Here is an 18,801-nt window from a genome sequence, read left to right as displayed (position 1 = left end):
TAATAATTGGAAAGTATTTAATGTAGGTTTAGTTGTCTCTCATGTGATTTAGCAGTTGTAAGGAGAAGTCAGCAACATGAGACCAGACAGCTCTCTGCATACCCACCACCAAGCAGTCCGTGGACCACCTTTTGCTCTATTCAATGTGCATCTTGCAAAATTAATTATTTTAACTGCTTACCTGCCAGGTAATAATACAAACATTTAATAGAGGAAAAATAAAACTAAGTTAGAGCAATTAGAATAATAAAAATCTTGGCAAACCTCCCCATTAGTTCAGTTACCAGTAGGGTTGCCAACTTTGTATTTAAAAATCGGACACTCCAGCTGGAACCACCCTGCCTTAGCCCCCCGAGCCCTGCCCCACCTCTTCCCCCAAGGCCCCACCCCCATTCGCTTCTCTTCCCCCCTCCCCAGTCACTTGCTGCTTTTCCCCTTTCTGCCCCTCTGCCCTGGTCAGGAGGGACACGCCTGCACAGCCAGGGCTGGGAGCTGCAGCCACCCAGTGCAGGTAGGAGGCGGCCCCAGCTGACTAGGAGCTGGCACAGATTAGTGACCAGGCGCCTCCCCGCCCTCAGTGACGGGACTTGTTGTACGGTCAGTAGATTGGACTGGACGCCGTCAGATCCCCTTTTTGACTGGATTTTCTAGTCGAAAACCGGGCACCTCCCTACCCTAGTTACCAGGCATCATTCATTGAAAACAAATGTTATTATGTATACTACAATGTAGCACTCTTCACTGTACAGCTGATCATACAATACAACATTTTACTCTTTTCCCCCCTCTTTGGTTCTCCCTAACTGCTCATATGTAGGCACAATTGGGCAATGTTAAAGTCAACTCCCTATAGAATTTGGAGGATTTATTTTAATACCCCCTTCCCTGCCCCCCCACCCGCCCCAGACAAGAAAGTCCACATCATAAGGTTTAAAAAAAAAGGGGGGGGGGCACAAAACCAGGTGTTTTTTAATTGTTTGCAGGCCACCTTTAAGCAAGGCATTTAACAAGATGCACGGGTTTGGTAAGATTTTCTGACCTATGTTTGATTATGTTTTTAAGCAGATGACTCCACTGTTTTTTTTCCCTATCTCCATCTGCTGATGCTTCCTCTGAATTTGGAACCAGTGCTGCTTTTGGTTTAGAGAGAAGAATAATCCCACATAAATTTTGCCTCTCGTCATTCATGTTGCACAGAAGCGACAGAAAGGAGAACATTACCCATGTCTGTTTTCTCTTCCAGGAGCTCAAAAATGAAGCCTGCATCTCATGTGCTGTAAATTACTCTAAACTGTGGAAGTTTGAACTACATTTTGTCTTTGGACTACTAACATGCGTTGGTGCTTTCACTCACTGTCATTTGACTGCGCTTAATGGACTTTACCATTTATTTCCTGTTTTTAACATCAAGAAGCCCAATCTCTTAAACTGATCTAAGGCTCTTTGAAGCTCTAATTTCTATCTTGCTCTGTTCCGTAAATTCTCTGGTGATGTGATCAAAGGTTCCTCATGTCAAACTTCTCCCATGTTTTCTGCAACGATACAGTCTCTCTCTAGTATAGGTTAGTTGGTGTTTTAGAATATGCTTTTTTGAATAAAAATTTTGGTATAGTCAGTACACTTTTATATGTCCGTTCTCCCCCCTTGCATGAATCATTTTGATAGCTAATAAATTCAGTTGCTTCTCAAGGTTTAAACCGATGAGCTACAATGACAGATCCAATTCAGTGTTATAAAATGTCTTCTTACACAAAAGCTTTTCCCATAGTTGGTACATGTGTATGGTCCATATTCTCAGATGGATTTGTTGGTGACTGAGAAGAAAATGAGTTCCCATAAAGCTTTTGCCACAGTGATTACAGGCAGATGTTGTGAGTCCGTAAGTGATTAGTAAGTCTTGGTTTCTCAGTAAAGCTTTTCTCGCATTCTGTACATTTATAGGGTCTCTCTCCCGTGTGAGTTCTCTGGTGTCTAATAAGATCTGCATGGCGACCAAAGCTTTTTCCACAGTCTGTACATATGTATGATGATACAGGACTCTTTTTTGCATGAATTCGCTTGTGTTTTAAAAGACCTATCTTCAATTTAAAGGTTTTCTTACATTCTGTACATAGGTATAGTCTCTCTCCTGTGGGTGTCTCCTGGTAGAAAAGGATGTCTTTGAATGTATTGGAATCTCCTTTCCCAAGAGTCGAGTTACCCATTCTGCTTCCAGAAAGATTCAACGGCTCTGTTGCTGTGCTCCAATGACTCTCGCAAGTTATTCCCTTGTCAGGAGTTTGGAAAACCAGGTCTTCTGATCTTCCTGAAAACGATCCATGCAGTTTCATATTTTCTGGAGCTTCCTCATTATCCTGCACTTCAGTTTTGATCTCAATCCCATCATCCACTGGAATAAAAAGAATCCAATCATTCATTTCATCTGCTTGGGAAAAGGAAATCTCCTAAGAATAAAACATTCCTGATCCATAATGCACACAATGCTTGTAGGTCATATTGCTCCTTGAGGGAAACAAAAAACAGAAAAGTGATAACTTATCGGACCAGTAAATAATGTATGTCACTCAAACTTTTGCATATGAAATGCCTCTCATAAGCTGCCAATTCCAGAAGTTTAAATAATTTAGATTGAAAGAACTCCACATTATGTCATCTAATCTATCTCCATGCATTTTAACCAGATAGATTTGACTTTGTAAACCATCCCTATTAGAAGCCATGAATATCACCAGTAATGAAGATTCTGCAACTTTAATACCCTCAAAATCCACCTGTGCCTCTCTATTGCTACTGCCAAAGCCCTTGTTCATACCTTTGCCATCTCACTTCTTGATTTTTGTAACCTTCTCTGTGGCTGCCTTGATTCTAACCCCTTCCACTCTACTCCATACAATAAGCTGCTGCTAGTGTCATCTTTCTCCCTGTCACTCAAACTGAATCACTTAACTCCCTGCCCCCTTCACTTGCTCCCTCTTTAATACTGCATTAAATAGAAATATGTCCTTTCCTTCAACGCACGTATCATCCTGTCTCCAACATCTCTGCTCTCATTTCCCCCCTACTCCCTCTATATTTCCCATGCTCCTCCCTGTTCTCTCACCTTACTGCTCCCTTCTCCGACTCTTAGCATTGCTCCTTAGAGTGCCCCTACATTTGGAACATCATCCCTCTTTGCCAAGCATCCTCTTTTGCCTCCTTCAAACCTTTTGTTAAAACATCTCATGGAATTCTCCCTACCTCATGCTCCTTACTAATAATTCTTCACCACCATCACCCTTCCTAAATTATTTTTCCATGTTAGTAATGGTGGCCATATAAGTACCAAAAGAGATGTTTCATCTTAGACCACATGTTCTGCAAGGTAGGGCATATATCATACCATTTATTTAAAAAAAGGTTATGTAAATTTATATCAGTATGATTTTTAATATTTAAAAAATACTAGTAATAACACAACATTTCATCCAAACACTCAGAAATTGGAGGGATGAAAGGAGAGAAACTGCCTTAGACCAGAAAGTTCACTGGTTCCCATATCTATAATGAACTTATGAGAAGATCTTGTTATAAAATAGCAATACATGAGAAAAGACAGAACTATAAGAGTTCATCATGATGGTTTCTCTTGCCAGCTTTAAGTCATTTACTCTTCTGAGATGTCTTAATCCATTACTCACCTATGCGAGGATTCATAGACATTTCTCTTTCCTCCAAGCCCCGCTGAGCCTTGACACGTAGCTCTTCTCTAGACTGCATATCATGTTTGGAGACTGAATAGTTTGGACAAAGAACAAAAAAAATTCCCATAATATCTTAATATTCACTGGTTATTTTTTAAACTTCAAAGAATGTCACATTATCTGAAACTAAGATGCTTACATTGCTGTGACAGTAGGTAAACTGAGCAGAGGTAACAGTGTTAAAGGTGACCATTTTTAAGTCTGTTCACCTTTTCAGCTTATGAGACTTTTGGTCTACTTATTTATTTTTGTCAAAATCCCTGTTTTCATGAATGTCTGTTTAAAAACAGTGGCTTTGACCTTGCCATGAAAACCCAAGGGACTGGAATTTAAACTCTGCCCCTTGCTGACATCACTGCTATTTGCACACCTTGCAGCTGCAAATAGCATTTTCCTCTCCATCCCCACACAACTCCTATGTACCGACAGATTGCACTGCACCATCCCTACAGAGCAACTGAGCATGCTCTATCCCAGGGATGCATGGGCTGAGCAGGACTTTCCCTGCAATTGCTCTTCCTACCTGCTGGGGGACACTAACACCAGACACTAAAACCAAGAGCAGGGAGACTCTCTCTCCTATGCTTTCAATGCTCCTGGTGCAGACACCTAGGTAGCGTGGAGAAGGATGAAGCTGCCTGATTCAAAGGCAGAGAGGTGAGGAGAAAAGAGATGCAGAGCTGGGGCAGAAGACACTGGATGTTAGGAGAAGGGGCAGGAGTCTGCCAGGGGATAAGAGCAGACGGGAGGCTGGGAGCACAGGGGTGGAAGGCTCTATAGTCACTAGAAAACACTCTCCAAAGAACATGTCATTCAGTCCATTTAATATTCCTTTGCAGTCTAGCAAATACCTCTGAAACCCACTGATGTCCCAATGCAAACGGATGGACATCATACCAAATGGACTGACGGTGAAAAATCCATTGCTATCTACATGGGAGGGATAGCTCAGTGGTTTGAGCATTGGCCTGCTAAACCCAGGGTTGTGAGTTCAATCCTTGAGGGGGCCACTTAAGGATCTGGGGCAAAATTGGTACTTGGTCCTGCTAGTGAAGGCAGGGAGCTGGACTTGATGACCTTTCAAGGTCCCTTCCAGTTCTAGGAGATAGGATATCTCCATTAATTTAATTTACATGCTGCACAGACCACAGTGAGAGATTATGCCATACACTATCAAAAACTGAGGAACCACCTGATCAGCATCCTATACAGCAAACAGGAAAACATCAAAAAAGAGCGCTCCAACCTGGAGACTTTCATAAATAACCAACCCTCCACACAAATGGATTTTACTAAATTAAGACAAGAGATCTACATTACACACTTCACCGCTCTACAAAGGAAAAAGGACCGTAAGCTATCTAAAATCCTACCTGCCACATGAGGCCACAACAGTGGTACCCCTAACTCACCCAGCAAAAAGCAACAGAGGGTCCTGTGGCACCTTTGAGACTAACAGAAGTACAAGTCTTGCATCTGAAGAAGTGAGGTTCTTACCCACGAAAGCTTATGCTCCCAGTACTTCTGTTAGTCTCAAAGGTGCCACAGGACCCTCTGTTGCTTTTTACAGATTCAGACTAACACGGCTACCCCTCTGATACTTGTCACCCAGCAATATCGTCAATTTATCCAGCTACACACTCAACCCAGCAGAAGAGTCTGTCCTATCTCGGGGACTCTCTTTTTGCCCTACCACCCCCACGAACATGATACAGTTCTGCGGTGATCTGGAAGCCTACTTTCACCGCCTCTGACTCAAAGAATACTTTCAAGATAACACTGAACAGTGCACTGGTACACAGATACCCTCCCACCAACACCACAAGAAGAACTACTCCACATGGACTCCTCCTGAGGGTCAAAATGACAGTCTGGACCTATACATAGAATGCTTCCGCCAACATGCACAGGCAGAAATTGTGGAAAAACGACATCGCTTGCCTCATAACCTCAGTCGTGCAGAACGCAATGCCATCCACAGCCTCAGAAACAACCCTGACATTATAATCAAAGAGGCTGATAAAGGAGGTGCTGTTGTCATCATGAACAGGTCTGACTACCAGAAGGAGGCTGCCAGACAACTCTCCAATACCAAATTCTACAGACCACTTTCCTCAGATCCCACTGAGGAATATACTAAGAAACTGCACCATCTATTCAGGACACTCCCTACACTAACACAGGAACAAATCAACACACCCTTAGAGCCCTGACCGGGGTTATTCTACTACCCAAGACCCACAAACCTGGAAATCCTGGACGCCCCATCATCTCTGGAATTGGCACTCTCACTGAAGGATTGTTCGGATATGTGGACTCTCTACTCAGAACCTATGCCACCAGCACTCCCAGCTATCTCCGTGACACCACTGATTTCCTGAGAAAAAACTACAATGCATTGGTGATCTCCCAGAAAACACCATCCTAGCTACCATGGACGTGGAAGCTCTCTACACAAACATCCCACACACCGATGGAATACAAGCTGTCAGGAACAGTATCCCTGATGATGACACAGCACAGCTTGTTGCTGAGCTCTGTGACTTTATCCTCATGCACAATTATTTCAAATTTGGTGACAATATATACCTCCAGACCAGTGGCACCGCCATGGGCACCCGCATGGCCCCACAATATGCCAACATTTTTATGGCTGACCTGGAACAACGCTTCCTCAGCTTGCGTCCACTCACACCCCTTCTCTACCTATGCTATATTGATGATGAAGATATCATCTGGACCCGTGGGATGGAGACTCTGGAAGAATTCCACCACGATTTCAACAGCTTCCACCCCACCATCAACCTCAGCCTGGACCAATCTACACAGGAGGTCCACTTCCTAGCCACCACAGTACAAATAAGTGATGGCCACGTTAACACCACCCTGTACCGAAAACCCACCGACCGCTATGCCTACCTTCATGCCTCCAGCTTCCACCCCGGACACACCACACGATCCATCGTCTACAGCCAAGCACTGAGGTACAACCTCATTTGCTCCAACCCCTCGGACAGAGACCAACACCTACAAGATCTTCACCAAGCATTCTCAAAACTACGATACCCGCACAAGGAAATAAGGAAACAAATCAACAGAGCTAGACGCGTACCCAGAAGCTTCCTGCTACAAGACAAGCCCAAGAAAGAAACCAACAGAACTCCACTGGGCATCACCTACAGTCCTCAGCTTAAACCTCTCCAACGCATCATCAGTGATCTACAACCCATCCTGGACAATGATCCCTCACTTTCACAGACCTTGGGAGGCAGACCAGTCTTCGCCCACAGACAACCCGCCAACCTTAAGCATATTCTCACCAGCAACCACACACCGCACCATAACAACTCTTACTCAGGAACCAATCCATGCCAACTCTGCCCACATATCTACACCAGCGACACCATCACAGGACCTAACCAGATCAGCTACAACATCACCGGTACATTCACCTGCACGTCCACCAATGTTATATACACCATCATGTGCCAGCAATGCCCCTCTGCTATGTACATTGGCCAAACTGGACAGTCCCTATGTAAAAGGATAAATGGACACAAGTCAGATATTAAGAATGGCAATATACAAAAACCTGTAGGAGAACACTTCAACCTCCCTGGCCACACAATAGCGGATGTAAAGGTAGCCATCTTACAGCAAAAAAACTTCAGGACCAGACTTCAAAGAGAAACTGCTGAGCTTCAGTTCATTTGCAAATTTGACACCATCAGATCAGGATTAAACGAAGACTGTGAATGGCTAGCCAACTACAAAAGCAGTTTCTCCTCCCTTGGTGTTCACACCTCAACTGCTAGCAGAGGACCTTCCCCTCCCTGATTGAACTAACCTCGTTATCTCCAGACTGATTCTTGCCTGCATATTTATACCTGCCTCTGGAGATTTCCATTACATGCATCGGACGAAGTGGGCATTCACCCACGAAAGCTTATGCTCCAATACATCTGTTAGTCTTAAAGGTGCCACAGGACCCTCTGTTGCTTTAAGCCAAATCCGACTCCTGAAAGGGGCCCAGTGAATAGATCTTGGGAGACAGACCTGTCCTCGCTTACAGACAACCCCCAACCTAAAGCAAATACTCACCAGCAACCACACATCACTGAACAAAACCACTAACCCAGGAACCTATCCTTGTAACAAACCCTGATGCCAACTCTGTCCACATATCTATTCAAGTGACATCATCATAGGACCTAATCACAGCCATACCATCAGGGGCTTGTTCACCTGCACATCTACCAATGTGATATATGCCATCATGTGCCAGCAATGCCCCTCTGCCATGTACATTGGCCAAACCGGACAGTCTCTACGCAAAAGAATTAATGGACACAAAATCTGACATCAGGAATCAAAATACTCAAAAACCAGTGGGAGAACACTTTAACCTGTCTTGTCATTCAGTGACAGACCTGCGGGTGGCTATATTACAACAGAAAAACTTCAAAAACAGACTCCAACGAGAGACTGCTGAGCTAGAATTGATATGCAAACTAGACACAATCAACTCCGGTTTGAATAAGGACTGGGAATGGCTGAGCCATTACAAACATTGAATCTATCTCCCCTTGTAAGTATTCTCACACTTATTATCAACCTGTCTGTACTGGGCTAGCTTGATTATCACTTCAAAAGTTTTTTTTCTCTTAATTAATTGGCCTCTCAGAGTTGGTAAGACAACTCCCACCTGTTTATGCTCTCTGTATGTGTGTATATATATCTCCTCAATATATGTTCCATTCTATATGCATCCGAAGAAGTGGGCTGTAGTCCACGAAAGCTTATGCTCTAATAAATTTGTTAGTCTCTAAGGTGCCACAAGTACTCCTGTTCTTTTTGCGGATACAGACTAACACGGCTGCTACTCTGAAACCTGTCTATTACCTCAAGTGGTAGAGGTCTGTATGGATCTAAAGATCCTAATTCTGCTGATGACCCATGTGGGAAGGACAATATGGTTCCTCAGGATAAATTAAAAAAAGGAATACTTAAGAAATTTCATCCAAAAAACTACATTAAAAGAACATTAAGGTTACAAAATCAAGCATGAATGAAGGACTCCTATAACCTTAATTCAGCCCCCTTGTGCTTATGCATTATGATAGTAGATCATCACATAATTAAAGACTATGTTTTCAAACAACTCCTGCCCAATTCCTTGTAAAAGACGGATTGTGCTTTGACAATAGATATGGGTTGTGTTGTGAAAGAGGTTGTTGTCTAGTCTGTAGGACTCCTGCTTCATTTGTTGCAGAAGTTGGAAGGTGTGCAGCAAATGAGGCAGGGAATTGCAGGAAGAGAAAGGGTGGCCTCATGGTTAATGCCACTGAACAGTGCCCTGGAGAACTGGATTCTATCTCTGCCTCTGCCGCAGAGTTCCCATGTGATGTTGAGCAAGTCACTTAAACCAACATTTTCCCAGGTGGCTATTGGTTTTTTTTTCCCTGCAGGTGTTCCTAATTTTCTGAAACAGCACCACACATGGGGTTGTACTAATTTAACTACTTCGATAACCCCCCACCACCACCACCACCATAGCAGTTAAGTCAGTACAAAAACTGTATACAGACCAGGTACTGGGAGGGGAGAGGAGGTGAGGTGGGGAAGGAGGGAATCAGACTAGGAGCAGTTCACACTACAACTTCATGATTAAAAGGTCCATGGGGTTTGTGATGTAATTCTTTCACCTAAAATTAAGCAAAAACTGCTGAGGATGAAAGTATGTGCCCAAAAGGCATACTTTAAAGGGGGGGGGGGGGGGGGGTAAAAATAATCTTAGAACTAAAAAAAAAAAAATACATGCTAAAATATAAGTAATCCTAAAAAAGATCAGAAAGGATTTGCAGATTACTTTAATAAAGATCCTGCAGACAGGCAGAATGTTTGAGTTTTGCTCCCTTCAGGAAATTCAGGGAGAATCCCAATCACACCACATGTACTAAATCACTTGGCAGTTTATAAATCAGCTGAAAGTCCAGATCCCCTTCATGAGGAAGAGAACACACCCCTAATCTTTCCCATTGTCATTTTTTCTTGTTTTAGAGTTGGCATATAAATTAGAAGGGATATAATCACAAATTACTTAACTACTTTATTCTTGAAATATTCTTTACTGAAGGAATGTTTCATCCACATCACACATGGAAAATAGCATCTGTGCATGTGTTGTTCAACATACACAACTAAATAGTGCATAAACATTATTCACAGAAGGAAAACGGTGGATATAGAGGTATTAGAAACATGACTGTGTCTATCAATCTCCTTTTACAGAAAAGGACGTATGGAGTTGATCTTCTATCACAAAGGTTTTGGAACATCTAAGAACTGATCCACCAGCAATCAAAGGATTTGAGAAACCAGACTGGAGCCAGCCCAAGAACTGTACATATTTCACAACTTCCAGAGAATGAGTGAAAACTGACCTTTACCCAGTGAGATTAAAGATTCATAATTGTCCTTTATCACTTTTTTGTAAAGCTCTTTTTGCCACTCTTCTAAATTCTTCCCTTCAGGAGCTGCAACATTATCAAATGTCCCTGGGACCTGAAATAAAAAATATTGCAAACTTAGTATCTATGATTACATCCTGACAAGGGCCTTTCTGAGAATATTAAATGAGCAGACATTTGCTGGATGTTTCTGATGGCACTCATGCTACTGTATATCTCCTTTACAAAGAGGAATTAGATATTTATACTGCTATGTCTATGTCTCTCTCAAAGTCAGTATTATCGTTTCAAGGTGGTATTCCTTAGCTCTTCACTGAAATCATGACTTCCCAAGCAACAGAATCAAAAGGTAGAAGTAAAGACTATTAAAGTCATCTTGGCCAATCTCTGAAACTCAGTGCACTTGTTCTCTTCAGCACACTCTTCAGTGCTTTCTTTGTCCAATGTATTTTAAATTATTCAAGCTATGAGGCAACTCCACAGTTTAATAGATCTCACTGCCAGGATTTCTTTTTCCTGATAATCAACTTACATTTTCCTTTGCTCATTTACAATTCCTTACTTCTATACTGTCTTGTACCACACTGAATAATTCCTCTCCCTCTTTAGCATTTATACCTTCCAAATACTGGCAGACTGTTGTATCGCTCCATCATCAATACATATTTAAAAAAAAAAATGTTTTTAAATCTTTCCTTACAAATCAAACCCTCCAACCCTTTAATCTATTTTGTTGCTCCTTTTTTCCATTTCCTTACAACTCATCTAGATCTTTCTGATTTGAGGTGAGCAGAGTTGAGTGCAGTATTATAGCTGCAGTTTCTTAAATCTACTTCCTCTTCCATTTCCCAGATAGGAAGTGCTTCTTTTGGCCTTGAATCTTGTGTAATGCCCACAACCTCCACACAGATTAAACAATCTCTGATGACGTTTCTTTGCTCCTACAGTTATAAACATAACATTTAGAAAATAAAAAAAAAAAAAAAAATCAATGAAAAGCTAGTGCAAATACATCCAAGACTGCCAATTTCACATCTAGCTTGTAGCTCCCCGCCCAATTAATTTTAATATTAAAAGATACAAACTACATGTAAAGTTGTATCAATACTTGCCTGATCAGTATTATTGTTCCCACGTGGCTTGTATCCATTTGGTAATATTAGGAGCGAACACTCTGCCTTTATGTATTGCCTTTCATTCAAAGGGGTATCTAAGTGTTTCACAAATGTTATCAATTGTACAACCTATGGATCCAGTTCTACAAATCTGTAGTCATATGAATATTCACTTTTACATTAGGAAACTATTCCATGAGTAAGCACTACTCAGATGATGGTTTGTAATATCTGGTCCTAAACAGGATCGCCACCCAAAACTGATGTACAAGATACTGAATTGAACAGAAACTTAAGGCATGTCTACACTTACCTCCGGAGCGATCAATCCAGCAGGGGTCTATTTATCACGTCTAGTGAAGACGCGTTAAATCGACCGCCAAGAGCTCTCCCGTCGACTCCACCGGAGCAAGAGGCGCAGGCGGAGTCAACGGGAGAGCGTCAGCAGTTGACTTACCACAGTGAAGACACGGCGGTAAGTAGATCTAAGTTATTCACGTAGCTGAAGTTGTGTAACTTAGATCGATCCCCCACACTAGGCCTAAGACACTGTTTAACAGTCCCCAGCAAGGTCTGCCCAGATTTGAAGAAGAGGTCTGTGTAGCTCAAAAACTTGCCTTTCACTATCAAAAATTGGTCCAATAAAAGATATAATCTCCCACTCTTCTCTCTCTAACATGCTGGCTACAACAATAGTACATAGTATAAGCTCTATACTACAAACAAGTCATCCCAAATCAAATGAGATTATTCACATGAGTAAGGATTACTCACTCATACAAGTACAGGTTTGCAGGCTCAGGATCCATTTTAGAGCAGGAAGTAAAGAAGAGTACAGTATCCAACTGACATGCCAAGCAGAAATTTTTACTTGGGCAGAATGTAATTGCACAAGCTGAAACATGATCAAGAGAAAAGTACCATGATATTTTCTGTATTCACAAGAGCTCAACAACCATATGCCTCCTAACTCTATGGTGCACAATGTTAAGTAGCAACTCAAAGGGAAAAGTGCAACCTACTGAATCATTTATATTTTTTATTTCCTGCAGCACCTAGGTGTTCCCTTGGAGAATTCCCATCCAAGTATTCTCTTATTATGCTCTCTTAATTTAAGAGAAACAAATAGAATATCAAATATTTAAATTACCTTTAAATGTTCAGGATTCCGGATTCGTTTTCGAGTTTTATTACTTATTCCACCACAGAAACTTTGAGGTGTTCCAACAAGCCAGTTTCCATCTTCGCCCAAAATGAATTTTTTGGGAACTGCTTCTTTCAGTAGGCGCCGGTTTTTCCTAATTTTTAGAGGATCAATTTCAAAAGAACTGTCCTCAAAATGTTTAGAACATAGTCGCTGATGTTTCGATGGAGTTCCCATTTCCCGACCCATGTTGTGAATCCACTGCTTCAAGAGAGGTTTGTTATGTAAAGGAAAGCCATAGAAAGTAACTGTACTGTTCTTATATACCCCACTCGTAGCATTTTGACAGTTCAAAGCTGAGCAATAAACCATTGTAAAATGAGCAGTAGAAGCAAATCTAAAACAGTAATAAGATGCCAAGAGGTCAGTTTGAAGGGTTTATAATCAACTATTGCTTTAATATTAAGACCAGTAGATATATGCACCTCAACAACGTACAGTGTTGTAAAATACAGGAAAAGATTAAGTTCACAGTGAAGCAAAATGTAGTCGTGGAGCCAGACTTCAATGTAGGACACATGCAGACCTCAGCATAGTTGACATCTGTAAAATACAAAGAAAAGTCAGCCTCCTGCTTCTTAAATTAATACCGCTCTTCCTTAAACCATATACTGGTATACAGTTTCCACAATTCCAACTACCTATTTACAACCCCCAAACTAAAATGTCCCTTTTAAAATAACATAATTTAACATTACCATGCACATCTCCCATATATTAAACACCCCTACATTATGCATACACACAAGTACACCCTATCAATCAGGATATTTGCTAAGAATTTTGCCATATTCAGGAGCAAAGAAATATTTATAACATTAGGGTTACACAGAAGGAAGCAACAGAAAGGTGATGTACAATGTCCAAAAGGAGCGATTCATATGAGGAAATGTCAGCTTTATACTTGTCAGGAAGAGGAGACTTTGGTTGCACACTGAAGTAGGAGCAAGTCTCAGAGGATCGACATATGGAACGTCCAGTGGCAGGAAGGAGCTCTTAGAAGAAACATGTTGGAGTGCAAGAACTCAAGTATATGCTGATGCACAGGGGACTGAAGTCAACAAATCAGATATGTATCTACATTTTAAATTGGGACGGAGGCATGTGTGAAGGAAAAGGAAATGTCAAGAGAAGGGACTCTAGAAAGGAGAATGTTGGGAATGCATTTAACCCCAGCTATCCCAGAACCAGTTCTGGGGTATGTCCTTTCCCTGGAATAAATCTCTTGACCATTTCCACATATCTGGAAGTGTCTGAAGTTCCTGACACTCTGGTCACGCGAGTAGCACACCACCAGTGTATTGTGTCAAGGAGAAGCACCATTCCATCACACTGGGGACATGCAGGTAGCCCTGCTCCACCACATCAATGGGGGGAGAAGGGGCATAGTGAACCCAATGTGATCTATGCCATCATGTGCCAGCAATGCCCCTCTGCCATGTATATTGGCCAAACCGGACAGTCTCTACGCAAAAGAATTAATGGACACAAATCTGACATCAGGAATCAAAATACTCAAAAACCAGTGGGAGAACACTTTAACCTGTCTGGTCATTCAGTGACAGACCTGTGGGTGGCTATATTACAACAGAAAAACTTCAAAAACAGACTCCAAAGAGAGACTGCAGAGCTAGAATTGATATGCAAACTAGACACAATCAACTCCGGTTTGAATAAGGACTGGGAATGGCTGAGCCATTACAAACGTTGACTATCTCCCCTTGTAAGTACTCTCACACTTCTTATCACACTGTCTGTACTCGGCTAGCTTGATTATCACTTCAAAAGGGTTTTTTTTTTTTTTTTCCTCTTAATTAATTGGCCTCTCAGAGTTGGTAAGACAACTCCCACCTGTTTATGCTCTCTGTATGTGTGTATATATATCTCCTCATTATATGTTCCATTCTATATGCATCCGAAGAAGTGGGCTGTAGTCCACGAAAGCTTATGCTCTAATAAATTTGTTAGTCTCTAAGGTGCCACAAGTCCTCCTGTTCTTCTTTTTGCGGATACAGACTAACACGGCTGTTACTCTGAAACCTCCACTCTGGTTCATCATGCCTGGGCAGCCCTGATCCATCAGCACAGCACGCTACGAGGGGCAGACAGCCCCTGGCTCACTGCCCTGATGCACTGTGGGGGGGGGGGCGCCCCACTCCGCACCCCAGTGCATTGTGGGGAATGTACAACCCACCTCACACAACCCATTGGCCCGGTGCATTACGGGCCGGGGAGCACACAGCCCCACTGTATCCTGGGGGGTGGGCAACACCCAGCCCAACGGCCCACACAGAACTATCGGGGAGCAGCCCCACTCCCTCGCCCCGGGGCATCCTGAGGATGGGGCAGCCCCACTCCCTCGCCCCGGGGCATCATGGGAAGTGGCGCCTCTCCCCCCTGGCAGCCCCTCCCAGAGGGGCTCCATGAGACTCTCTCACCTCCACTGCTGGGCAGCCATCTTCCCCCTCTCCGTGCCTCCCTTCATCACCGTCCCACGCCCTTCGCCCTCCCTCGGCGCGCGCAGCAGCCTGTAACGGCCCCACCTTGCGCACGCCTCTGGTCTCCGCCACCAATGGGAGACGACTACCCACCCACGAGCGCAGGGAAAGGTTATGATAGGCTGCGAGGACAACGACCAATCAGAATCGACGCCAGTTAGGACGGGTAACGGCGGCGCCACGCGCCCTACCACACGGGCTAGCGAACGCCGGTAAACTTCTGTCTTACTGCAACGGCACCATTCTTCCGTCCTCCCCTCTGATTGGCCAACCTCTTCCGGCTCCCGTCCTCTGACTGGTGATCCAGGGGCCTGAGGAACCAATCAGCCTCCACTTTCCCCCGGGAGTCTCCTCTCCAAACTACAGTGGCGGGCCGCTCCGACCTGGGCATTCCTATTGGCCCGCAGCTGGCAGGACGCCTAGTTCTGATTGGTGGAGACGGCTGTCGACCCTGCTGAAGCCCTGAGAGCGAGCGAGCGGGGAGCTGGTGCAGGCTGGGAGTCTGTGGTCAAACAACCGGGACTTGTTGTAATCCGTCCTGCCGCCTCACCCCCAAACTATCTGGTTGGTAGGTATTGTCCCGCCTCCCAGAGACTGCCTCCCGCCCCTCCCCCGACACGTCCCCTCAGTCACACCCAGCCCCGCCGGAGCTCCCATTGTCCCTGGAGCGCCCCTCAGTCACACCCAGCCCCCCCAGAGCTCCCCTCAGTCGTACTCAGCCCTCCCTCCTTGCTCTCCCCGGAGCTCCTCTCAGTCACACCCAGCCCCCGCCCCCAGACTTCCCCTCAATCACACCCAGCGCGCCCCCTCCTGTTGTCCCTGGAGCTCCCTTCAGTCACACCCAGCCTGCCCCTCCAGAGCTCCCTGCAGTCGCACCCAGCCCACCCACCCCCCCACAGCTCCTCAGTCACACCCAGGCCCTACCAGAGCTCCCCTCACTCTCGCCCAGCTCGTCCTCCCGCTCTTCCCAGAGCTCCCCTCAGTTGCACCTAGCCCACACCCCTGCTCTCCCTGGACCGCCCCTCAGTCATCCCCACCCCTGCTCTCCCTGAAGCTCCCCTTAGTCACACCCAGCTTTCCCTCCCAGTGTTCCCCATGTCACACCCAGCCCCCGCCAGAGCTCCCCTCAGTCACACTCAGCCAGCTGCCCCTGGAGCTCCCTTCAGCTCTCCTGTCCCCAGACATGGCCCATCCCCTCTCCCAAGCTCCCCTCAAACATAGCCAGCTCCTTCCTCCAACCGGCCCACAGCCCCTTTCTGCCTTCCTGAGACCCCTCCCCACTTTCAGCTCATTACCCTGCAACCCCGAGGCCCCCCACCCATCAACCACCCTGGAGCGTGGTGACCCCAGAGCAGCAGCATGAGAGTAAATGTGGGACCGCTAGTCTAGGCAAGGGAATAGGGGAGACCAAAGGGCATGGTGGTGTGGAAATGTAGAGGGAGCATCTGTGACGGGTTTGGTCACAGAGACCCCGTTGGCACTGTCACTTGATGTGCTGAGATTACCTCTGAGCCTGTTTTCTCTGTCACTTTGGGACTCCAGAACCCTGCCTTGTTGAGCCAGACACGCTAGCCAGCTGCAAACACAGACCCAGGTCTGGTCCACACCCAAAGTGGCAGACTTAACTGAAAACGGCTTAGCAAGTACTCCTGTCTCTAGCACCCAGACACCCAACTCCCACTGGGATCCAAGCCCCAAATAAATCCATTTTACTCATAAATTGTCCACCCTCTACAACACAAAGATATGCACAGCTGTTTGTTCTCCCAGGTATTAATCATTTACTCTAGGTTAATTAATAAACAAAAGTATAAAAAGTAGGATTTAAGTGGTTTCAAGTAATAACAGAACAAAGTAAGTTACCAAGCAAAATGAAACAAAACACCCAGGTCTAAGCCTAATACATGAAGAAACTGATTTACAGATGACATTTTTATACGGAGATGTACCTATCTCTTAGAACTGGAAGGGACCCTGAAAGGTCATTGAGTCCAGCCCCCTGCCTTCACTAGCAGGACCAAGTACTGATTTTGCCCCAGATTCCTAAGTGACCCCCTCAAGGATTGAGCATACAATTCTGGGTTTAGCAGGCCAATGCTCAAACCACTGAGCTACCCCTCTCACCCTCAGAGATGTTCCAATGAGCTTCTTTCACAGACTAGACTCCTTCCTAGTCTGGGACCAATCCTTTCCCCTGGTACAGACCTTGTTAGTTCCAGCAGGCATCTTAGGTGAAAAGCATGGGATTCCACATGACTGGAACCCCCTTTTATATCTTTGACACAAGGCTGGAATCCTTTGTCTCTCTTTGGGTTCCCACCCCTCCTTCTAAGTGGAAAAGCAATAGGTTAAAGATGGATTTCAGTGTCATATGACGTGTTCACATATCCTGTGAGCCCCCCTCCATTCTTTCAGGACTGGCCCCTCCATAGGCAGTGGAGGCTTGCAGGTAAACAGAGCCATCTACAGACAATTGTTCTAGTTAATGGGAGCCATCAAGATTCCAAGCCACCATTAATGGCCAACACTTTGCATAATTACAATACGACTTCAGAGTTATACTTCATATTTCTAGTTTTAGATATATGAATGATACATACTTACAAATAGGATGAACACATTCAATAGATTATAAGCTTTGCGTCTGACAAAGTGGGTATTCACCCACAAAAGCTTATGCTCCAATACGGCTGTTAGTCTATAAGGTGCCACAGGACTCTGTCGCTTTTTACAGATCCAGACTAACATGGCTACCACTCTGAAGCTTTGTAATGATACCTTACAAGAGACCTTTTCCAAAAAGCATATTCCAGTTACATCATATTCACACTTACAAACATTTTTATAAAACATTATGGAGTCCAACATCATATCCAGCTCTTAGCAACTTTCCCTTCTGTCTACCCCACATTTTTTCTTCCTGGTGGTACCTCCTCTCTGTTTGAAAATATATCTGTAAGTCTCAGCGCTGTTCAATCGTCAAGTTGTTTAGCTGAAGGCACCATTCATTTGATTGTAGCACAGAGAGGGTGGACATCTTTAAAAATGGTGAAAGATGTATTTTTTTATTTCATGAAATGTGGAAGGACACAATGTTGCAAGTAACTAAGATGATGTCAGAGACACAAAAGGAAAAAAAAAAGCTCATGTAATGACTGCAATGAAGAAAGATGTAGACACAATGAAAAAATACTTAACATATTTTAACAGCCCGTGCAGTAGTAGCAGCAAGATGGTCACAGCGGAGACATCAGATGAAAAATGTATAGATGATCCACAATTCAACATTCAAGAATCACCACAAGAAAAACAAAGATCCAAACAAAACAGAAATTCTTTATCCGAACCAGAATAATGACGATGCCACTAGTCACAGAGATTAAATGATTCCCATTATAACCATTGGCAATACCATTTCTGATCCTGCATTATGGTCCACTCTAACACCCAAAATTCAAGATCTGCTAGTGATCAATAGTCCACCAAAAGTAAAGGACATGGATTTTCCTCTGGATGAGCAGAATCGCCATTTTTCTATGATGTTTTTAATACAGAAAGCTTGAAAACAGTGACTTTTGAAGCAGCGCTGGCTGCTTTACTCAGATTCCACTGACAAGGTTTTCTGTTTCTGCTGCAAGCTCTTTGACTTGAATCCAAAATCATCCCTAGCATTCGAGGGGTCGAATGATTGAAGAACATGTCTCAGCTTCTCATGCATCATGAAAAGTCACCTAGTCATTTCAATTCCTACCAAATGATGGTCAAAGCAGAACA

General features: G+C 44.1%; 1 protein-coding gene across 4 annotated transcripts; it reads right to left on the bottom strand.

Annotated features, from left to right (window-relative positions):
• Positions 1–422: 422 nt before the first annotated feature.
• Positions 423–15,183, bottom strand: LOC128830960 (zinc finger protein 354C-like). Of its 4 annotated transcripts, none has more exons than XR_008443717.1 (5): positions 14,968–15,060; positions 12,476–13,072; positions 10,184–10,304; positions 3,678–3,770; positions 423–2,502 (listed from the first exon to the last, which is right to left on the bottom strand). XR_008443717.1 is itself a non-coding variant. In XM_054016948.1 (5 exons), the coding sequence occupies exons 2-5, from the start codon at positions 12,839–12,841 to the stop codon at positions 1,857–1,859; spliced, it is 1,113 nt and encodes a 370-aa protein (XP_053872923.1). In that variant the 5' UTR covers positions 12,842–13,072; positions 15,121–15,183; the 3' UTR covers positions 423–1,856. The 4 variants fall into 4 exon arrangements, 3 of the variants coding, with proteins under 3 accessions (XP_053872923.1, XP_053872922.1, XP_053872924.1); XM_054016948.1 differs by lacking the exon at positions 14,968–15,060 and adding an exon at positions 15,121–15,183 and having other exon boundaries at positions 423–2,389; XM_054016947.1 differs by having other exon boundaries at positions 423–2,389.
• Positions 15,184–18,801: the final 3,618 nt, after the last annotated feature.

Source organism: Malaclemys terrapin, chromosome 2, assembly GCF_027887155.1.
Source record: "Malaclemys terrapin pileata isolate rMalTer1 chromosome 2, rMalTer1.hap1, whole genome shotgun sequence".
In the NCBI taxonomy this organism is placed as follows: Eukaryota; Metazoa; Chordata; order Testudines; family Emydidae; genus Malaclemys; species Malaclemys terrapin.
This window is presented reverse-complemented; position numbering and strand designations above follow the sequence as displayed.